At 37.8% G+C, this 24732-nt stretch overlaps 1 protein-coding gene across 3 annotated transcripts in view; it reads right to left on the reverse strand.

Annotated features, from left to right (window-relative positions):
- CTNNA2 (catenin alpha 2) overlaps positions 1 to 24732 on the reverse strand; it is a 1178402-nt gene that overhangs the window by 1148564 nt on the left and 5106 nt on the right. Inside the window, exon 2 of one of the 3 annotated variants that reach the window (XM_050752972.1) lies at positions 23604 to 23732. Coding sequence is in view for 1 of the 3 variants with exons in the window: in XM_050752977.1 (XP_050608934.1) it covers positions 5107 to 5203 (97 nt within the window). In the remaining 2 variants the exon portion in view is untranslated. Of the gene's footprint in view, positions 1 to 5106; positions 6187 to 15584; positions 15798 to 23603; positions 23733 to 24732 lie in introns of those variants that run through there. The other 2 variants (XM_050752976.1, XM_050752977.1) reach the window with 2 other exon arrangements.

Raw genomic sequence — 24732 nt, forward strand, 5'->3', positions numbered from 1 at the left:
ACTCCCAGTCTGGGCAACACAGCAAGACCCTGTCTCTACAAAAAAAGAATAATAATAATAATCAGCCAAGCATGGTGGCACACACCTATAATCCCAGCTACTGGGGAGGCCAAGGGGAGAGGATCGTGTGTGCCTACGAGTTCAAGCTGCAGTAAGCTATGATTGCACCACTGCACTTAACCTGGGCAACAGAGTGAGACGCTGTCTCCCATGTCTCCAAAAAAAAAAAAAAAAAAAAAAAGTACACCTACTAGCTAGCATTCATTCTTCATTCCTCCTTTCTCCCAACCCCTCTCAACCACTAGTTTTTGTCTACATAGATTGGCAAATTCTAGACATTTTATATAAATTCAGTCAAACAATATGTGACATTTTGTGCCTGGCTTTCTTTCACTTCACACAATATCTTCAAGGTTATCCATGTTTCACGTGTATCAGTACTTTTTCCTATTTATGGTGCAATATTATCCCATTGTATAAATATACCTTATTTTGTGTGCCCATTCTGCAATTAATAGACATCAGATTTTTCAACTTTTTGGCTATAATAAATAATGTTGCTATGGATATAAATGTACAGAGTTTGGTGTGAACATATTTTTTTGCTGCTCTTCAATACATATCTAAGAATAGAATTGTTGGGTCATAAGGAAATTTTATATTTAACTTTTTGAGGAACTACCAAACTGTTTTCCAAATTAGCTGCACCATTTTATATTTCCCCTTAAATTTACACTGATATTTCCACCTTCATGTATAAGGAATTTAATTTCCCCACATTCCCTAGCAACATTTGTTATTAATGTTCCTTTTTTTTTTTTTTTGAGATGGAGTCTCCCTCTGTTGCCCGGCTAGAATGCAGTGGCACCATCTCGGCTCACTGCAGCCTCCATCTCCTGGGTTCAAGCAAGACTCCCGAGTAGCTGGGATTACAGGCACCCGCCACCTCACCCAGCTAATTTTTATAATTTTAGTAGAGATGGGGTTTCACCGTGTTGGCCAGGATGGTCTCGATCTCCTGACCTTGTGGTCCACCTGCCTCACTCTCCCAAAATGTTGGGATTACAGGCGTAAGCCACCGTGCCTGGCCTAACATTCCTTTTTATTAGAACCAGTCTAGTAGGTGTGAATTCGTATTTCATTGCAGTTTTGATGTGCATTCACTTGATGATGCTGAGCATCTCTTCATGTGCTTATTTGCCATTTGTATATCTTCTTTGGAGAAATGTCTATTCTAGTCCTTTGTCCATTTTTAAATGTAGGTATTATTTTTATTATTAACTTGTAATAGTTCTTTATATAGTTCTTTACATATTTTGAAGAATAGATTCTTGTTGATATGTTTTGTAAATATGTTCTCCCGTTCTGTGGTCTGTCTTTTCATTTTCCTGATGGTGTCCTTTGATGCGTAAAGGTTTTTAATTTTGATGAAGTCCAATTTACATTATTTTTCTTTTACTGCTCGTGCTTTGGGTGTCATATCTAAAAATCTACTGCCTAATCCAAGAAACTAATGCCTAATCCAAGGTCACTAAGATTTACACCTACATTTTCTTCCAGGGTTTCACAGTTAGCTCTCATACTCAGGTCTATAATGCATACTGAAGTCTACCATTAATTTTTGTATTTGGGAGAAGATACAAATTCATCATTTTCATGTAAATGTTTATTCATTTGTCTCAGCACCATTTGTTTAAAAAACTATTATTTCCCCCATTAAATTGTCTTGTCACCCTTGTTGAAAAATCAATTAACCATAAATATATGGGTTTATTTCTAAATGCTCAATTCCATTCCAGTAAAATAAATGCCTATGCTTATGTTAATACCACTTAGTTTTGATTATTACACTTTTGCAGTAAGTTTTGATATTAAGTGTGTCTTCCAACTTTGTTCATCTTTTTTAAGATTGTTTTAGACTATTCTTATAAATGAGTTTTAGAATGAGCATAACAATTTCTGCAAAAGAAAAAAGGAAGCTGGGATTTTCACAGCAATAGCATGGAATCTCTAGATCAATTTGCCTAATTAATATTAAGTCTTCTCATTTGTGAACATGCATATATTTCAATTTTTAAAGTCTTGTTTAAATTCTTTTAAGATATTTTGTAGCCTTTAGTATCTTCACTAAGGATTTGCATTTTCTGGAGTGAAAGACAAATAGTAACAGTATAGATTGTTTTATAATTATAATAAAGTATAAAAATAAAAGCTATTTAAAGTTAGCATTTTACCAGTTGAAACATTTTATAATGCCACTTACTTATAAGTTTGATATAAAATATTTTAAATTCATACTCAAAAAGGAGTATTTATTTCATATGGTATTCACTTGCCTTGGTTAAGAACAACTCTGCAACTGTAAGATAAAATGAGCAACAATAAAATGTATATGCCTGGATTTAAGAGGTCAGCTATTCATAACAGCAACAGCAAACAAAAAATTATTTCCAAAGGCAACCAGTCATCACGAAAATTTCATCAAATAGACAGAAGCATCTCAAATTATTCAAGCAAACTAGAACAGAAAACAGCTATATGTTGTTAACTGATAGTTTTATTCAAACTTATCTTAGTATTACTTTAACTCATTTTTATGGTATAATTCTTTAAGAAAAAAAAGCTAACCAAATTTTTAAACTAGATTCAGTGATTCATCACTAATAAAAGTCTCTTGCAATTCTATGTAGCATGACTTACCACTTGCTACTAATTTCACATACACAGTCAATACTCTACAAAGTGAAATGCCTGTTTTCAACAGTAAAAAGTATATTATCTACTTAAACTAACTTATTAGGTTGGTACGAAAGTAATTGAGGTTTTTGCCATTACTTTTAATAATGTAATGTAAAAGCAATCTTGCCATTACCTTTAATGGAAAAAACAGCAATTACTTTTGCACCAACCTAATAGAATGGATCACAGGGTTTTAAGGTGATGAGTTCATTAATGATAAATCAATACTGATATGTATGCATAAAGACTAGACCAGATGAACAATTATAATTCAAGGCAATTAGCCCATTTTCTCAATGTGCATAATCAGTGAAAGGTTTTCATTCAAAATAACCATTTTCCTGATTTGAAAAAACATGAAAATACTACCCAAGTTAAGCTTCCTCTCGAGTTTGAATAAGAAGATCTTACTGCCAAAAAGTAAAATTCTGGGTAAGAACTGGAGACTGTAAAAGCTTCTTAGTGCTGCTGTATTGGCTATTGTATCAAAACGGACACATTTCTAACAAACAATGCTGGATGTGGAATGAAGGTCTTGTATTAGCACAACAGCTTCGATATGCAAATGATGACAAAATATTTTAAAAATCAGATATCCAAAGAATAAAGTCACTTAGATAAATAAAAAAAGTTTACTATCACAGGCATTAGCATAATCAAACATGTTGTCACCATCACTAGATCATTATTCACTCAACTCTATCCAAGATATAGAAAAGACATGGCCCATGCCTTTGAATGGCATACAAAAAAACACCATGGAATACTGAGAAACATCTATACAAATGCCAAGTAAATTTCTGGAAGTGAGTATATGAAATTCATGTACACACTATGCTTACTCCAAAGGGAAAGATTCACAAATGTACTGATATTGGTATAAATATACTTAGGTTACCATGGAAAAGAGAGATATTGAGAATAATTTTAAAAGCAAAAAAGGTGTGTTTGGAGCACAGTATAGACAGTGTATTTCCAACCTGAAGAGTGCCTCAGTTCACACCAAATCTAAGGTAGAAGAAAACAAAATTATTTAAAATTCTAAGACACTAAAATAAAAAGTATGAGTATTATATTTTACCATTTTCATGTAAATAAGCCTTGCAAGTGGGGGGGGGGGGGTGTGTGTATTTTTAAACTATGAACTCTTATCTTAACATATAAAAGAGGTAATACAAATTGATAAGAAAAACACAAGGGCACATTTTTTGAACCAATAAGTATTTCAACAAGGTGACAGGAGACAAAACCAAATATAAAAATCGAAAAGAATAATTTCTACATCAGCAATAACCTATTAGGAAATATTAAAGAATAAAATCCCTTTCCCAACAGCCATAAAAACTCATACAAGATAGTAATAACACAAAATGAGAAATATTTCCTTCTATAAAGGAGGCTATTTATGTTACTGAAGGACACAAAAAAGACTTGAATAAATAAAGAGACATGCCGATGGAAAGATTATGAATTGAGAGTTGTCACTTCTCCCTCAAAATTATCTTAAATTAAATATAATACTAACTAAAATACAGTGTTGTTTTAAAATTGATAACCCGATTATCATATTTTTCTGAAAATAAAGATGTAAAAATAGAGATGAAACTTTGGGAAAAAAAACCATCACCTACCGAAAATCATAATAGTAGTTTTAACAGTATATGATTTATTCAGGAATAACAAAAAAAAAATTATCTATACCCAGAGAATATAATTAAGTCCTTAAATTAAAATAAGATAAGTAACTCATGCAAAAAAACTTGGAAAACATGAACACACTCATCACAGCAAAGACAAAACATTAGGCCATTAGACAAAAAGCAAATGAAAAGATAATCAACCTCTAGAAACCTGGGAAACAAATTTATATAAAAAAGAAGTATTCTTCTTACCTATTCATTGGTAAACTTTTACAAGTTTAAAATTATCATGTATTGGCAAAAGGGTAAAGAAATATGCACTTTCATATTGTTGGCGGAAGGTACTAACAATTGGAAGAGCAATTTGGCACTATTAAAATTTAAAATTCACACACTTTATGACTCAACAATTGCATTTATGAGTTTACCTTTAAAAAATACATTTGTACATGTAGAAAATAAACCTGTATAAGGATGTTCATCTTAGCACTGTTTGAAATAGCATAATAGCATAAACAAACTGAATGTACATGGATATAAGGATTAAATAAACCATGGTACAACCACACTATAAAATAATAGGCAAGAGTTAAAAGACAATGGGGTATATATTTTTGTACCAGTGTGGAGATCTCTCTAAACTATACGTAAAGTGAAAATAAAGTATAGAACATCATGTCACCATTTAAGAAAAAAAAATTATATGTATATACACAGCTACACAAACCTTGACCTCTATTCCTTTGAAGCAGTCTCCTGGGGCCCCCAAAATCAATCTTCTGCCCATGCCACAGCCCATATTGAAGGCAGATCAACCCAGACATTTTAGCTCTGTAGACAGCCAAAAATTGAATACTTAAATTCCAAAAAAAAGCAATGTTACACAAAAACTAATGTAGAGGAAGAATTTTTATTATGGCAGGAAACACATTTATTTTGTTGAAAATAATACACAAATTTATATAGACCTACGATCTCGGCTGTGCTTAAAAACACCCTCACTATATGATAAACTCAGATATACTCATGGTGGGGGGAGAAATTCACCAAATGTTCATTGAATAGTTGGACTGCAGTGATTTTTATTTTCCAGACTCTTTTTCTTGTTATTTTCTAGATGTTCTACAATGGGCATTTATTACTGTAAGTGCAAAAGACAAAACATGTTCTTTTTGAAACAATGTATCTTCTGTTATTGGATTCTTGAGATACCTCTGTATAGATAATGCCAAAATATTTCTCTACTCCCAGCCTCTCCCCTTCACTCTAGTCTCACTTTTCAGCTACTGAGTAGCTATCAGTGTCCCAGCTTTAGTTCTCCTGAATGTGATTTCTCCACCTCTCCCACTGCTGTGCTCATTGATCCCAACTCCCTGCCAGGCCAGCCCTGTCCCAGTTCCCAGACCAAGACAGGACTGAATCTGAAAGTACTAATACAAGGTCACCTCCCCGCTCCACAATCTTATTCCCATCCATTGCTGAAGCAAAGTTGCTGATTCTGTGTCAGCCTGGATTTTTGCCCCACGCCACTGTGGCGTCAGTACCACACTGCAGGACACAGTCCATCATTCTGTCTGGTATTAAACTGTTCAGGTACTCATAGCCCCTACTAGACTGTCAACTTATGAGACAAGGCATTGTCTCTTAACTCATGTATGGCTCCGGGACTGTATCCCCCAAAACAGTGGTTTCTATAACTTGAAGGAAAGCATTTGATAAATGGCTGTTACATACGACCAGAAATCTGAGGATCTGTTTGAAGATGGAGCGAGCTCAGAGACTTAGTTCAATCAACAAGCATTTATGAAGGAATTACTGTGGGCCCAGCCATGAAACAGGAAAATACTAGAAAAATGGAAGATGCGGCTCCTATCCTTAAGACAGAATCTAGAGTGGTTGAGAACACCTCAGGAAAAAAAGTAGAAAATAATTACTGTTTTGGCTTCTGCCTTAACAAGCAAAACATGAAAATATTCTTGCCTGAGGTCCTGATTTCACAGATGGGCAAACTGCAATTGAATTTGCCTGCCTGGATTCCAGACTACTGCCAGCACTGACTTTTACTTCCTGTCCCAACTCCATGGGCCCCAATGTGCTTGGCTTTGCTTGTCACTATTTTTATGCTTGCCCACTTTAAATTGTTCCCTTGGGTCCAGATTCCCTCCCCCTCCAGTTCATGCTCTGGGCTAGGATCTAAATTTTCTCCTTCTTGTGCTACGTTGCCCTCCATCACCTGTTTCTGCATACACTCTCTCACAATAAAAAGTTGTGACCACAATCTCAGCTTTATGCTTCAACCTCTTGCCAAAACCTGAGAACAAGGCAGGCCTCTATGTCAAATTGTAATAAACACTGCTGCTTACTTACCCAACAATCATTTACCCCTTCCTTATTAAAAGAATTGCTACTCTATTCATCAATACCCTAACCTTCTCCACCCAGTGAATGCTAATCCCATATGTAGTCCCAGCCGGTAAATCCTGATTTAGTCTAAGCCTGTCATTCATGGTATACCCATTCCCCTTGCCATTGACTAGATTGGGAATGTTCATGTGATTCAGTGTTGGCCAGTGACATAAGAGAGAAGTCTGCAGGAGGGTTTTTGGCAAATACCTCCTCATTCTGCAGGACGAGACACTGCTGCTGCATGACGGTGTGCTAGGAACTAAAAAAGTGATCAAAGCACTGGCTGAGAAAGCAGTCAACACACAGACTGAGCACAGACAGGAGAAATGCAGAAAGTAGAAACTAAGCCCAGGTCTCCCATCCTCTGCATTTCTTGTCACTTTTAGAAATCTTTTCCAATGTATTCCCCTTCCTTTCTGCCAGGTAACATATATTAAATAGTGCACCTTAAAAGATATATATATATATATATATATATATATGAGCAGCTTTGTTCTCTATCTCAAAGGAGCAACTTTCAAATAGGAATTTGATAGATATTTTGGTTGTTTTTAGTTTGAAGCTATTATGAGTAAGCTGTTATTAATTTTCATGCAAAAGTCCTTGTACATATGTGTTCATTTCACCTGGGAGTGGAATTTCTGGATCGTATGGTAAGAGTATTTTTAACATTAAGAGAAACTGCCAAACTGTTTCCCAAAGTATTACATTCCCACCAGCAATGTATGAGTATCACAGTTGCTTCACATTCTCTCCAAAAGTTGGTATTGCCAGTCTTTATAATTTAGTCATTTTAGTGTTGGGATAGTGGTATCACATTGTGGTTTTAAATTTAATTATTTTGGTGAATTATAGAGTGAAACACCTTTTCATGTGCTTGTTAGATATTTGTATATTTTCTTGTGTGAAATATCTCTGCACATATTTTGTTCATTTTTTAGACAGATTGCCTGTCTTCTTATTGAGTTGCAAGAGTTCTATACATCGTCTAGATAAAGTCCTTTGTCAAGTATCCAGAGAGAGATATGTAGTTCTAACAAATCTTTTGTCTTTTGAAGAGCAAAACTTCTTTCTTTAACTTTGATAAAGTCTAATACATCTTTTCTTTTAAATTTTATGATTAGTGCTTTTTGATTCCTAAGGGATCTTTGCCTAATCCAAAATCACAGATTATCTCCTACATTTTCTTCTAGAAGTTTATATACTCAAAATCATAGATTGATTCCACAAACATTATGCTCAACGAAAAAAGGAATATAAAAATGAGTACATATTCTGTGATTCAACCTATATCAATTTCTAGAATAGGAAAAACGAATCTATAGAGAAAGCAGATTCGTCAGAAGAGAAGTTTTTAGGGTAACAGATATATTCTGTATCTTGATCACACTGACAGTTACACAGGTGTGTTTGTCAATCAACAACAAAGTATTCACTTAAAATGGGTACACTTTATTGTATAAAACATATGCCCAAAATTTTACTAAAAGAATTTTAATGGGAATTTGGAGCTTGATTGGTAGGAAGACACCACCAGGTCCTCTGAAACAGAATTTAAGGGACAAGCAAGGCTTTGCTATGCCTGAGGCAGAAATATTAATCTTAAAGTATATATAATTTCTTAAATAAACATTACTTCATTCTAAATGCATAAATGCCATATAGTCTTTCACAAACATTGGCATGGCCGAAACAAGCCAACCACACACTGGGAGAGTCCCTAAATAGTGGCAGCAACTGACTTGTACCTTCAGTGTAGGAAGAACTTTCAAAATGAAAGAGAGGGAAGGATGGAGAGATAAGAAAAGACAGGTTACTTAGTCCCTCACAGTTTGCCCAGAGACCATGAAGCTAAATTTGCAATTTTATTGGGAAAGGGAAAGCATATGCCACTGAAGGTGAAGTTTTTGTTTTTTTTTTTTTCTTATGCAGCAGAAGTTTATGTTTCAAAAGAAAGAAAAAACAAATGGAACACAATGAAAATAAATCATTTTGCCTTGAAATTTTAAGGAAAATTGAGATATAGAATTACAGAATGTTATAGCTAGATGTAAGTCTAACTGACTCAAAAGACAGATAAAATAAATAAGGGTTGGAGAGTTTGAGGCTTACTTAGTCACATAACAAATTAATTAGCTGGCTGAAAACCTGGAGAGGAATCCAGGTGCCTTGGTTCAGTGTGCTTATAAAATTATAATCTCTAGCTCAATGCTCTGCACAGAGCAGGTATTTTCAAAAAATACCTGTTGAATGAATTCATGCTACGTAACATAATTTAAAAAATACATGAAAAGCGTAAGTGCAGTAAAGAGATGAATTTACATACAGATTTATTTTTCCCCAAGACTTTTTTTTTTTTTTTTTTTTGAGACGGAGTCTTGTTCTGTTGCCCAGGCTGAAGTATAGTGACACCATTTTGGCTCACTGCAGCCTCTGCCTCCTGGGTTCGAGCGATTCTCTTGCCTCAGCCTCCCAAATAACTGGGATTACAGTCACCCGTCACCATGCCCAGCTAATTTTTGTATTTTCAGTAGGGACGGGGTTTCATCATATTGGCCAGGCTGGTCTCAAACTCCTGGCCTCAGGTGATATGCCAGCCTCAGCCTCCCAAAGTGCTGGGATTACAGGTGTGAGCCACTGTGCCTGGGCTTCCCCAGGAAATTTGAGTCTTGTATACACTTCTTTGTGCTACTTCTGCACATTAGAAAAACGACAACAACAACAACATATTTTGTGAAATTACTCTGGAAATTATCAATGACTGAAGAAACAGAATGAAGTGGTAAACTCTAAAGAATTGTAGGATACCCTTTCCTGGAAACAATCGAGTACAATTAGCTATTTCTAAAGTAGTTAAAGGACATTGCTACTTCCTCACTGAGAGATAGACTGATGATATTTAACAACTGCTTCAGGCCCTATGAATTTAAGATAAACTGGGAAGACTGAATTTTCACCGAATGCTTACAAATAAAACATGGGAACATCAGATCCTCTGGAGATTTCTGGAGTCCGTGTGGTTTCTGGGTGGGATGTGGAAAAGCAACTGACATAGCTCCATCAAGAGTCCTTGGCTTTCTTTCCAAAACATCAAGGGGCCATAAAAAAGATATTGGATTTACTGCAGATACACAACGAACAACATAAACTCAATTTGCACAATATGAACATCTCAGAAGCTTTCTATTAATTTTCTACTACGGCTCTGTGGCCCTTGAGACCATAACAACTCAAGGACTTTGTAATCTCTAGCCCTGTGGCATGTCCACTCATTTAATGTAGAAACACTGCAGCAAGTTAGGATCTTATTTAATGTACCTCCATCTCAATACGTCCCATAAATATATTACCTGCCTTCCCTCAAAACTGCCTAACAAACAAAACAGCCAGATGTCTGCAAGTAGCAAGATATTGAAAAATCAACATATGATTTACATTAGTTTTTTTCATTCATGCTCTAGTTTTAAAAATTATTGATTGAAATTTACATATAAAATTTACTTTGAAACAACTAAAATATAGATTATAGTAGACGTCACAGCAAAAATATAGAAAACCCCTAAACAGGTAGTTATACATCCTTCAGCTCAAAAGAGAAAATGAAATTAACTCATTCTGTCTCATCCTTACTCCACCTCCCTGTTTGGTTACTACCCTCATGTATGGGGAACATACCTGCTTTTTTCACTCCTATTAAAGCAAGTTTTCCTAATACCTGAAATGGAATAGTCTAATAGTTATGTACACAGATAAGGTCTATTAATAAAAAGGAAAAATAAAATAGTGTTCAGTAGTAAAGCCCTAGAAAATTAAGGTCTCAGGCCGGGCGCGGTGGCTCAAGCCTGTAATCCCAGTACTTTGGGAGGCCGAGGCGGGTGGATCACGAAGTCAGGAGATCGAGACCATCCTGGCTAACATGGTGAAATCCCGTCTCTACTAAAAATACAAAAAACTAGCCGGGCGTGGTGGCGGGCGCCTGTAGTCCCAGCTACTCGGAGGCTGAGGCAGGAGAATGGCGTAAACCCGGGAGGCGGAGCTTGCAGTGAGCCGAGATCGGGCCACTGCACTCCAGCCTGGGTGACACAGCGAGACTCCGTCTCAAAAAAAAAAAAAAAAAAAAAAAAAAAAAAAAAAAAAAAAAAAAAAAAAAAATTAAGGTCTCTAAAGTTAGACTATCACTATGTTTTGTACAACGTGTTACGAGTAATAATTTCAAAGAGGTATAGAATGCAAATTTATGGTTGAGTTAGAATTCAGCTCTAAGATAAAAATTCACCTGTAAGGAAAACAAAAATGTCAAAAGTAAAATGTGTCAAAAATCTCTGGTAGTATAATATAAAGCTGACTAGTAGTAATACATCCGAAAATGTTTTATTTACATCTGCTGAATTTTTAAAACATCAATTAAGAAAGATCTCAATATAGAAAATAAAACTACTATACTCTATGGTCTGTTAGTTTTTAGAAGTATATTTACATTAGCTTTTAAAAATATATTTGTGTTCATGACTAATATATCTTAAGATAATATTCAGGAGGACAATCTTGTATATTATTTGAACTACAAAACAGAAATATATGAGAAACACTTTACTATTTTGGAGAAAACAATGAAATTGTGTCTATTAAAATGGGTTAAACATGAGCACAATAAATACTGATACTTCAAACTTGTGGGTAAAATTTTCTGGAAATCCATTTTTGAATAAAAGAATTCAATTCATATCCCTTATGCTGTTGGATAAAGATTTTATGGATACATTTTTCAAAATAGTTTATGAACCTCAACTAAAAACAAAGGTGTGCCAACAGATGTAGCCAGTGAGCATCTGTCACTCCACACAGAGCGTATATTTAACCTGCTCCATGCAAGTTCCCTGCTAGACTCTCTATCCTCATCACATACTAGTCTCACAGCCACAAAACTGAAAGAGCATCATCCATTTAGAATTTATTAATAATCTTGGACGCCAATGAAAAGGGGCTTTTGTAATTAGGAAAAGTCAACCATGAAGTGAAAAAAAAATAAATAAATAAGCCCCTGGAAATACAATTACCCTAACAAGTACTGGCTTCATATAGGTCAAAATAAAATAATTTTAGTTATTATACTACGAGATATAGTTCTGGAATATTCATGGGATAAGGAAACACGAGGGAGAGTTATAGTAACCATAATATTAAATCTTTACTGTTCAGCAAAGGTCAAGTTTTTCCTCCGCCTTGAAGTTAAAAGAAAAGACCTAAGAATATTTTGGGTCCTCACTATGACACCGATCACGGATTCCATGTCTTGGGATGGGGCTTTAGGTGAGATAAAGAACTGAAACTACCTCCATGGGTAGCTGAACCTTCTATGTGATGAAATGGATCCCACACTAGAAGTTGTCTTAACTCAGTGATAGTATAATTACTCTGACTGTATGCACTCTACCTTTCAATACACTCACCTGCATGCCAAATCTTCCAGTAAATAGTTTCCCTAATGTAATTCAAACACACAATGCCTTTTCCTCCCTCTCTGCTTTTGTTCCAGCTGTGGTGCCCACCCTGCATGAAATCCTTCATAGGAGTCTCTGTCCAAGCTCCAGGGCTACTACCGAATATAACATTTTCCCAGCTACACAGACACCCGTCTTCTTCACAATTCCTCTAGTACTTACTTGCGCTTCTGTCTTTCTAGTACATAATCATATATGGTCTTGGAATGTGTTTAAACTATTTCTCCTAATTATAATAATGTTTACTTAATATACGTTTTGTTTGTACCAAGTACTCTGCTAAACACATTTAACCTTTAAAGCAAGCCCATGAATCAGTCCCCTACAATTTTCATTTTATAGATTAAAAAAAAAAATAGATTTAAATTGTACACAAGGACACGATACTCCTAAGAACTAGAGCCTGTACTGACATCTAAAGCTCTCTCCAAAGATCTTGTTCTTTGCCACTATGAAATAGGACCTCATGCAAATGCCTGTTCTCCTCAACTACACTGTAAGCTGAGGTCAAAGACAGTGTTTTTTACTTCTTTCTACTTCCTTGGAATACCTCACACCGCTCAGCCTAGGGTTAGGCAGGTATTAAGAGCTCTGAGGGAGGGAGACACAGAGAATATATCCAAAATACGTTTTACAGGGGTCCATAAGATGTTCTATTGGCTCTTTATTGTATCATGGATTTTTAAAGGTCCAGTCAACTAAAGGCAGAAGCCTCTAGAAATGAAATTCTTCAGAGGAAGTCAGTCTTTATCTGCAAACTGGATTACAGTCAAGGAGGCAAGCTGCTTTTCAAAGACACTAGTTGCTCTTCTAAAATGCACATTTTATTAATTGTACTCACGTCTCTTAAAATTTTGCTGTAAAGAAAATGTTATTTTGTTTTCTAGTTCTTTAATAACTTGGTATGCTTTGTTTCCATTCAGTGGACTAATGTTTACAAAGGAGGCATATGAAAAGTACCTGTGTTTCTATACTAAGCACAGTATCAAAAACTGGGGCATACACCCACATCCCTCTGCAGAAAAACTGCAACAGAGAAAGAGCAAAGCCCATAGAGGGGCTGCCACCTCCCCACATTCACAACTCTGAAGCCCCACAAAGAATAGCAGAGATACTGGGAGGGGAAAAGTCTTTTGAAAGAAATTTGGACAAAACTAACTTATTATGCTCATATATAATTAACATGACAGTCTTTCACTTGTTTCATGGTATTCTAGGGAAAGGAACACCAACAAGGAAAACACTCCTATCTACAAGTTCACTATTAAGTAATGCAAGCATTCCAATACACACAGGGTTGACTGCAATCTGCATCAGGATGTTGGTAACACTGGTAATTCAACCAAGCTTTAGCTATATGGCTGAAGAGTCAGCCAAGCCATTAATGGAATTGCATTCCTACCACGGGGAGTTGAAGGAGTCCATCACTCCTAATATTACACACTTTCCCAGCACTGACTCAGGTGATTAACTATCAGCTCTTCATCAAATCAGCACTCAATCACTTAGGAAGGCAATTCTCTTCATCTCAACTCCTGCTTTACACTCCCATAAAATGCAAAACTGCATATTGCACTATTGTCATATAATAATTTAAATGAAAAGAAAAAAACCAATAATGTGTTCCATAGCATAGTGTCTTACTGGCAACTTCAATGAATCCACCATTAATTTTGGTCCCTCACACACACTCTTTAAACACAAAACACAGCCATTCTAAAGATATTAAGGTGTTTTGGTCTGTCGTTTTAGGAGAACATAAATAGGACAAAATATAGGCTTCAAAATATCCATTTTTGATTTATACTTACACTATTGGACCCTTCTGAGATGATAAATATACTAAACATTCTGAGGCATGGTTGTCCCGCCATGTATAAATAAACTTTACAGCAGCAATGCTAACAGAAAGAATTGCCAAATTGCCAATAATATGTATAATATAAGGGGTTAGAATGCAAGCTAAAGAGTGCAAGGTAAATTATAGCATTCTGTGAAAATAAGTGATGTAAAACCAACAGCAATTTTAAATTATTAACAATGGTTCTGAAGCTAATTTAACTTTTCCATTGGTGTAAGCCACAAACAGAATCACACAGTATGTTTCTCTTCAAACATCTTGAGGGTTCCTATGAGGTGGGTGAAAATGGGTAAGGGTGTCTCTTAAAGGCTATAATGCACCTAATGCCATCTAAATGGTATATTTACAAGTCTGTGGAGTATAACCTCATTTCTCCAAAACTGTCTAACCATTATCCTACTTGAGAAGTTAACCCATGATGAACAAAAGTACATCTCTTCCACCCTTCTGCTCCCTATTTTCCCAAACCTTTCTATCTTGGTATTTTGCATGCTGAGCAAAACATTCCATAAATAATGCTGTGGTGCACAGGCATTAAAGTTTAGAGAGTTTCTGCCTTTGAAGTAGGTAGTGACAGGACCAAGGACACACGGGTTCAATTCCAAGCCAAATATGAGGCGGGTGGTTTGAAAATGTCAATCCACAGAGGCCTAGGGGAAAAGAACACAAGCTTACACTGCCACCTCCCTTCCTCTCCCCTCCCCTTTTTCTCTCTTGTTCCTTTCCTCTCTTCTCCTCTTTCGTTGTGGTTTCTCACGGAGACAATCAAAGCAGGGAAAGCTGGATTTTAAATTGGTGAGATACACACTGGGAATATGTAATTCCCAGAAGAAGAAAAGAAACTGCTGAAGAGGGGTATGGGGGCTGTTGGCAACATGTCCAAGTGACAACCCTCCCCACCCCCACCCTAATACAGCACAAATCCATAGATTCTTCCTCGATCCCCTTCTCCCTCCAGTTTCCAGTACTCTACCCAACTTGACCCTTCATCCTAAAAATTTAGGAACCTGCAGGGCACCCGCTGTTTAAGAGTGTGTCTCTCAGTATATGCACCCAATTTTCTGGAACCCCTGAATCCGGACAGTTGTAGCAGGGAAGGGATGTTCCCACCCTCCCACCGGGGAAGAGGTAAGAAAGGGGGAAAAAGAGATGGAGACAAGAGGAAAGGGATGCAGAGCTGTGCTCTAGCGCGAGTGGCTGCAAGGAAGACGGGGAAGAAAGAAAGGGTGGGAAGGAAGTGGGGCTGGGAGAGAGGAAGAAAGGGATGAAAGAAAGGCTGGAAGGGAGAAAGGAGGGGAGAGGAGAGAGGGATGTTGGGAAGGATGAGGGAGGGAGGGTTGGGGAGCGGGGAGGGGGGAGGATGGAGAGGATGGGAGGGAGGGAGGTAGGGAGGGAGGGAGGCAGGCAAGGATGGAGGATGCTCTGCCCGGGACTCACCTCTGTGGGTCGGTGGGAGTTTCTCGCCGCCTCCTCTTTCTCGCCCGTTCCCAGCAGCTGGAGTGGTAATCACAGAAGGGACTGGAGAGGCGGCGGCAGGGACAAGGGCAGCAGCTGCTGCAGCCGCCTCTGGCCGAGGTGCGGTGCCGCCTGCTCTGCCCGCCCGCCCGGGTCTCCGCCTCACTCGGGGCTGGAAGCGAAGCCGCTCCCCCCTCCCCCCCGCCCGCCCCGCGTCCTGCCCAAGCGCGAGCGGCAGCGGCCCGGATCGCCGCTAGGGGAGGCAGCCAGTGCGCATGCGCGGCCGCTGCTCGCTCGCGCGCCCCCGCGGTCCCCGTGGCTCCGCGGCGCCTGGAAAGGCACCGGGCTTCGAGGGGTGGGTGGGTAGGGGGGCCGCGGGCGCGCGCGGCCTGGGGAGCGCCCGAAAGGGCGGGGCGGTGTGGGGCGGAGCTCTGGAGGCGCGGCCGGCTCGGCGCCGCAGGTGGGGGGAGGGGACAGCGGCGAAGGGACAACTCCGTAGGGCGCAAGTGCCGTGTCCATGACAACCGCGTTACCTTGCGGGCGGGGACCTGGAGCTGAATCGCCGGAGCGGCGAGGCAGGGGAAGAGGGACCGGGTGCGGGAGCGAGCAGGATAGGGGCAGGGGGGATAGGGGTGTCGCAGAGTAGGAAAGGAGGGCCAGCCCAGCAGGGGTCCGACACGTGGCCGGAGGAGGGCAGGGCCAGAGTGCGGCAAAGGTAGTGACTGCCGCGGAAGGGAGGTTTGTTGGGATCTGGAGTCCCGAGGGGAGAGGGAGGAAGATTGGGACTTTGAAAGAACCTAGAAGAGGATGGAATTGTTAAAACAAATGGAATATTTGCTCATTTAACAAGCCTTTGTTGAATATTTTCTCCGTGGAAGGCATTGTGATTCTTTTCTTGATTCAATGGATATTTCTGAGCCCCTAGTTTGTACCAGACACTGTACTTACGCATTTTGAGATATCCAAAAATGTTCGTCCTCTCAGAGGTTATACTCTAGTTGGGGAACTTACATAGCTAAGGCAGGGAGTGTTTGCGCCGCCAGCCATCCGCAGCTGGGACTTGATGTTGCTGGAACGTAACTGTTACAGAGGTGCTAACAGTGAAAAAGGTACGCAGCTACATCAAATGAGAAACATAAGTTACAGTCATCTTTGTTCTGCCACTGTGCCAAATGACAATTTTGTTTTGTTTTAAATCAAGAGAGAAAAACAAAGAAAATCTATGGAAGTTTAGTATGACACAACAGAGGCTACGTTCACAGCACGCTACCTGTTTGGTATCCTGGTTCACTAGCGTCAGTGCGCGTGTTCATGCCGACACTTGGATGGCTTTATGTCACTTAGTGCACGCATTTTTTAAATTCTCCTTCATCAATGGCTAAGCCATTGATATTTTTCCATCCCCCGTTTTGTTCCCAAGTTCGCGTCTGCAATTGTTTGAAAATTACATAAAACCCTAGTATTTTTAATTCTCTCCAGGGAATGACTGGAGAGGGATACCTCTGTCCATGCCTCTATCTTTCTCTCCCAATATCTTTTTGGCTTTCTTTTTTCTTGTCCCCACCACTTTACCAGTTAAAAAATTTCTGGGAAAAAAGTGAACAGGAGTCACCGGATATTGGCTTAAGAAGAACCTTAGCACGCAACCGTGTTTCAGGACCACGGACAGTGACACCGCGTGCTCTTACCACCAAGCGTTTTTCTTAGACTGCCTATAGAAACAGGAGAAACACGCTAAAGAAAGCACACGTTGTGCTTCATGAAGTAAATGCCGAGCGCCAAATGATTTGTGCCAAAATAGTGGAGAATGAAAAGTACATACTATGGACTGGAGTATGTAGGAAGGAGGTAGGCCTTCAGCTGAAGTTTGAAGAATGAATAAGGTTTAGAGAGGCATCACAAGTCCCTGATGTGGTAAGATATGGATAGGTTAGCCAGCGAGGTGCTTAAACAAAAAGAGATACTGCATACAGTATCATTCCGGAGGCAGAAGACACCTATGAATTTGAATGGTCCAAGAATCTGGAAAGAGTAAAGTTGTCCTAGTCAAAATGAGGTAGAGCATGCACGCAAGAATTGACCGTTTTTTTTTTTTTGGTTTTTTTTTTTTTTTAATGATTATTGTGATTTTTTTCATACTCTGGTCAGGCTTGACGGAATAAGCTAAAAACTACAGGCCAAAGAGTGACCAGAAAAATTCATATCTTTGAGTTCCGAGGATTCATGTGTAGTTTTTTGTATTGTTGTAATTAGGCTTACATTTATAATTTTTTGTTTTAATTGCAATTAAATAATGTAGACCAAAAAAGAAAAAATAATGTAAACCAAATGCTGTCTAGTCAAAATGGGATTTGCCTTGTTTGTTGTTTCGTAGTGACTTTCAAAACAGTAAAATATTATTGAGAGACATTTAAAAGTCTTTTTTTTTTTTTTTTTTTTTTTTTTTTTTTTTTTTTTTTTTTGAGGCGGAGTCTCGCTCTGTCGCCCAGGCTGGAGTGCAGTGGCGCGATCTCGGCTCACTGCAAGCTCCGCCTCCCGGGTTCCCGCCATTCTCCTGCCTCAGCCTCCCGAGTAGCTGGGACTACAGGCGCCGCCACCACGCCCGGCTAATTTTTTTTTGTATTTTTAGTGGAGACGGGGTTTCATTGTGTTAGCCAGGATGGTCTCGATCTCCTGACCTCGTGATCCGCCCGTCTCGGCCTCCCAAAGTGCTGGGATTACAGGCTTGAGCCACTGCGCCTGGCCTAAAAGTCTTTTGTAAAATATTTGGAAGGTTTTAGTCCATCCAATTGCTTTAAATTAGAGTTAATTTAAAAAAAAAAAAAACCAGCATAAAAGCCATCTTTGATTTCTCAGACCCTTGGTCTCCCTCAATTCTTCAAAATACATCAAATTGTGGTCTGTCAATTAGATAGTGATAAGAAATTACTCAGGCAATGCATTTCAGTCACCAGCAGGCAAATGGCAGCTGAGATTTTTGTTCCCTGCTGCCAAGGAATTTACTAACATTCTTTTATGTTTTAATAAAGGGGAATCCTCAACCCTGTCTACCCTATGGAAAATCCAAAATGAATATTATTATAGCCATATTTTTCCCTCTGATAATAGTCTAAATATGCTTTCTAAGTAATGGTTATTATTGGATGCTAAAATGCTATCATTTTGTTTGTCCCATTCTAAACTAAGGGGATTTTAAAAATGCTTATTTCTTTTGTTTTGAGTCTGCTTGTAAATCTGATTGTTTTTGATTTTCTTGATTTAAGTGTTGTCCTTCATTTCAGTGACATAAACATATACAGCCCTCAGAAAAACAAGAAATTTTCTTATTTCCCTCACTCATATTAAAAATTTATGCAAACATAAATAACAAACAAAAAGAGCATGGTTAAAGGTATGGCATTGTGTTCAAATGGAGAAAATGCTATATGTAATTATAATACAATTTAATGTGCAATCAAATGACATCTAGATTTTTAGGATACGCCAAACCAATACTGGCATCTTAAGGAAAATTATCTGTAGTGCTTATACATTTAAATATCAGGTCTTACACACTAGGACCCTAATTCAATCTGTCAGCTCCAGAAATTTCACTATCAAGCCCTCCTGAGCAATTTCATTGTTTTAGTAGACTTTATTTTTTAGAGCAGTTTTAAGTTCACAGAAAAATTGAGTGAGAAGTACAGAGAGTTTTCATATACCTCCAGCCCCCACAAGGGCACGACCTCCCTGTGATCAACCCCTGGATCACAGTAGCATGTTTGTAACAACTGATGAACCTATATTGACGTATCATTATCACCAAACTCCATAGTTTACATCAGAGTTCACTCTTGGTTTCATACATTTTGGGGGTTTTGAAAGAAGTATAATGACATGTATCCACCACTATGGTATCATACTAGTTTTACTCACTAAAAATACTCTGTGTTCTGTCTATTCTACTCTTTCTTGCTCCTAACCCCTGGAAACCATTGGTATTTTTCCTGTCTCCACGGTTTTGCCTTCTCCAGAATGTCATATAGTTGGAGTCGTACAATATGTAGCCTTTTCAGATTGACTTCTTTCACTTAGTAATATGCATGTAAGATTCCACCATGTATTTTCATGGCTTGACAGCTGTATTTTTAGCACTGAATAATATTCAGTTGTCTCTACGTGCCACAATGTATCCACTCAACTACTCATTTTCATTTGTTCAAACATATTTATCATTTGTATCCCTAGGTAATTGTTTATATGTGTACTGTAATGGTGAATATATGTATATGTTTTCAAGTAAACAGAATGAGTGTTTTAGGATCCATGTGTGTAATTGTGTTTTATTTTGCTTGTTGAAACATTTTAACTGTAATCTTATATAGATAGAATGTACCATATTCTAGTGTGTGACATTGGACAAGTTTTTTAATGTCTATGATACTCAGTTTGCCAATCTGCAAAATGGAGGAAATTTTTATCTATCTTTATGACTTTCTTGTGAGAACTTAATGAAATAATACTTGACATTTTTTAGCACACTGTTGTCCATAAATAGAGCTGTATACTTGCTTTAATTAATAGTTCTAGTATCAATGAGTAAATTAATCAAGCATTAAAATAATATTATTCCTCAGTGTCTTTTGACTAATTTGAATCTGTTTCTATCATCTTTTATTTCCAATTAATATTTTTCTTTAAAAAATAAATAATAAGCTTTAATATGTCTTCTCATAGTAATTGTGTCACTCTCATCTTCAGGTTCCCTAATAGATTCACTTCCCCTTTAGGAGAAAGCTGAGGCTGCTGTCTGTTTAACACATTTTGAAATTGTGTCATTTTACTCTCAATTGTCACCCTGGAGCATGTTTTCCGTGTATCTGCTCTATGGAAGAATAGTTTCAGTCTTAATTCTTTCAATAGCAAATGACTGAAGTCCAATTTAAGTTTTGAGCAAAAGGGAAATTGTGGCTCACATACCTGAGAAGTCTAAGGTATGTGTATATGAGGCTAAGCTAGTCCAGGGGGTCATCAAAAATATTAATCATGGCAAAGGATATGATTACACTTGCTGGAGGCTTGTGTTCACATTTGTGTCACAGATTACTGTGACCAGAGGAATAGCATATTCTGGTTCATATGTTCACCCCTGTGACCTCATGCAGGAAGAGGAGAAATTCCTGAAAAGATGTTGAGGAAGGACATGGAAAAGTAAGCATACTGCACAAACAAAAATTACAGCTGCTCAGTCCATTCATCACTGTGGAGTTATTTGAAAAGTGATTTCCACAATAAAAGTGTATTGGCAAGTGCTGAGTGAAAATCATTTAAAGGTTTTTCTTTAGTGAATACATAGAAAACAATAATGTGCATGAAGTTCATTTAAGAGAAATATGTTTAGCATTTCCCACACTTATATGAACAAGGAACCCTCTCTCACAAAATATCTCTTGTGGCTAGAATCGAAGGAGCATACTTTCGGAACAGCTGACCTTAGTTTTCACCTTACTCTGCTATTCTTTGACTCACAGCTTATTAATGAGCTTATTTCTATTCTTCCTTGATTTAAAAAATGTCTGATCCTCTTCTTAGTCTGTTTTCTGCTTCTATAACAAACTCGCTGAGACTGGGTTATTTACAAAGAAAAGAAATTTATTTGGCTCATGGTTCTGTAAGATGGGAAGTCCAAGATTGAAGGGTCACAGATGGTTAGAGCCTTTTTGCTGCATTATCTTATGGTGGAAGGGCAAGAGACAGCAATTGAGAGAACAAGAGAGGAAGGGGGCTGAATTCTCATTTTTTTCAGGAACCCACTCCTTAATAATGGATCCACTCGCCACACCCTCAGTAATGGCATTAATCTATTATTAAAAGTTCCCCCTTCTCAACACTGTTGCATTGTGGATTAAGTTTGCAACACATGAACATCGAGGGACACATTCAAACCACAGTATCCTCACTGCCACTTTTATTCTTATCAGTGAAGATATAATTTTAGAACTCAAAGGGACTTTCGTGATGGTTTCTTCCTATCCAGCCTCCTTATTTTTCAGATGGCAAAACTGAGACTCAATGTGTTTTTCTTTCCCATAATCACGAAACTAGTCAATTGCTGAATTAACCATATGGAGTAGGTTATGTTGAGGTAAGAAATAACACCCAGATTTCAGAGAGTTATATGATAGCTCTGTTTGTACAAGATTCCCTTTCCCAAGCTAACTGAAAAGCCACTATCTGGAATCTAATTCATGACTATTCTACAGGGAAAGAAAGAAATTAATTGGTCTGGCCCTGGAGTGACTTGTATATTAGGAAAAAGCTAGTCACATAACTCCTGTGACCACAAGATTCGAAGTACAAAACCACCATGTGCCTAGCAATCAAAATACTTCATAAACAGTCCTGAATACCATAGTGAAAACAAGTTGGGACAGAATCTCCTGATTTCCAGAATACAGAGGTATTTCCTCTACCACTTTGAATGACCAAATATGATTTGATGATATATAATAATGGTACATATTATTTACAGAATAGTTACTGATGATATTAAGAGGTTTCTATACTTTAACTTTTCCAAAGATTACCAATATCATCCACATTTTTAAGATGAAAACACTCTGTGTTTCAAATTCCTCATCTTAAAAATGTTGATGTGAAAAGTACCACTAATTTTAAGGCTCTGAGTATAATTATTGCACCAGGTCATAGAGTTGGCAGGTGGTACAGGTGGGTTTATAGCCTACACAGTCTGACTCCACAGTCCATACTGCTCTTCCCAGCACTCTGATACCTCCCTACTGATGGAAGAGAAACAATTCCTTTCTATGAGTCAACTTAACTCAGCTTGGACGTGGTTGAAGAAATTCCTTTTTTTTTTTTTTAAACTTGTAACACATGCACCAATATACTTTGCAAAAGCCCTTTAGGGAGTTGGAAAAAAAAATATGTTGCATCAAACAATGTTTTAAGCCACCTAACTCTACATAGGTAATTTCAAAGACATAGAAATGTCCTTATTTACATACAAATGCACACATGCACACAAACACACATTTTCCTGTAGTATTTTATTTGAAAAAAGTGTTTGGCTGATTAAAAAATATAAATGCCACTGAACTAGTAGATCTCCAATTCTACAAACACAATTGTTCCAGTGCCTATTTACATTGTATATTATCATGACATTCTTACTGAAGGCTCAAACCCAATCTTGTTAAATCCAACCTTATTCAAAAGCTCTGGCACATTGATTCATTCCTCCATTCAAGACAATTTTGACACTTGCATATTGGGTGACAGCCACAATTCTCAATGTTGATTATTTAGATAAAAGACACAGTTTGTACAATTAACAATCTCATACTTTAATGAGGCAAACTGACAACTCGAGATAAATGCAATATAATGTAATGAGAGCTTCACAGAGCACATTATGTATGGATTATCCAATGTCTAGTCCCATCTATTCCCACTCTAACAACTGTACACCTTTCCAAAATGCAGCCCACATGCTTTAGCCTGAGGTTAATCTCACCTCTGGCTCCAGGAGCAGACCTTGTCTAAGTGGACTTCCACAGGCAATGGTTGAGAAATTCAGGCCTTAGTTCAGTGCCATATTTCATTCTATGGTCACAGATTTTGATATAGATATTGACATATTATGGAGCTTGGAAGCATGGAACAAAGACAAGTTTTTACTGGATGCTGAAAAATAACTAACTTCTAAAGAGAGCTAATAGAAGAAATGTCCACTTTTCTTTCAATCTTAATTGTATATGAGTGTAGAGCAAGGAAATAAATCAGTCATTCTACGATTGTGTCAGTCCAAGCCCTGGTAGAAAAAGGTAAACAGCAGCAGACAGTTCAAACACGTATAATTTAATATAAGGAATTGATTATGCAGGTGTTAGAGAAAGGTGGGAGAGTGAAGGAGAAAAAATGAAGTAAACCAACGATTAGCAACTTTAGAAAACATCTACTGCTGCTAGGGTATGAACAATAAGAGAAGAGATGTCTTACCAGTGCTAAAGCTGTGCTGCTGGGAGTGCCATCAAGGGGGGCCCATCTGAGTCAGAGCTGGAACAATGGAGAGGGGGTACTATTGTGGAAACCATGGTCCTTGAAGAACTGCATCTAAATCCAGAGGTGCTGCCAGAAAGAGAAAGAAAGATGTCACGCTACAATAGTGTCTCCTCTCTTCCTGCCTTCCTGTCTTCTCCCAGTGTCTCCTATGGGTATAACTTTAGAAACCAGTTGGAAACAGAGCCTAGAAAATTTAATATCCAGCTTCCCCAGTCACAGAATTATGAACAAAATTAAGAATGGTTGGAAAAGAGGCAAAGTAGTCAAATAATCAACACTTTCAGCTCTTTGGCAACTCAGCCTCCATAACACCTTTTTAACTGTACTTAAATTTTAATACAACTAAAAGGACAATGACATGATGTTTCTCCTTATCAAGATGCATCTACTATTTACATAATGAAAGATACTGTCACATTCTCTCCAAAAGTGGAATATGCAGAATCTTATGACTTATAGGCCACCTATGAGTTTTCATCCAAAGTCACAAGTCCATCTAGATACTCTGTCATTACAGATTAAATTGTAGGTCGGATGTGGTGGCTCATGCATGTAATACCAGAACTTTGGGAGGCCGAGGTGGGCAGACCACCTGAGGTCAGGAGTTCGAGACCAGCTTGGCCAATATGGTGAAAGCCATTTCTATTAAAAATACAAAAATTAATGGTGTGTCATAGCATACACCTGTAGTCCCAGCTACTTGGGAAGCTGAGGCAGAAGAATTGCTTGAACCTGTAAGGCAGAGGTTGCAGTGAGCTGAGATCATACCACTGCACTCCAGCCTGGGTGACAGAGCAAAATTCAGTCAAAAAAAAAAAAAAAAAAAAAAAAAAGATTAAATTGTAAATTTAACCACTATCTTTACTCCTTATATTAAAAGAGATAAAGGGAAAAACACAGTTCACATATTCACATATATAGTGGTATGCTTTAGTACTCACATTAGAATAACTTTCTTTATCTACCACCTATTCCATGATACTTTGCCCCCAGCCACAGTCTCAGTTAATATTGTCCTTACTTGATGGAAATGAGCCAAATCTTGATTGCTGAAGGTCTGAGTCTT

The sequence above is a fragment of the Macaca thibetana genome, chromosome 13 (genome assembly GCF_024542745.1).
Source record: "Macaca thibetana thibetana isolate TM-01 chromosome 13, ASM2454274v1, whole genome shotgun sequence".
Classification (NCBI taxonomy): Eukaryota; Metazoa; Chordata; class Mammalia; order Primates; family Cercopithecidae; genus Macaca; species Macaca thibetana.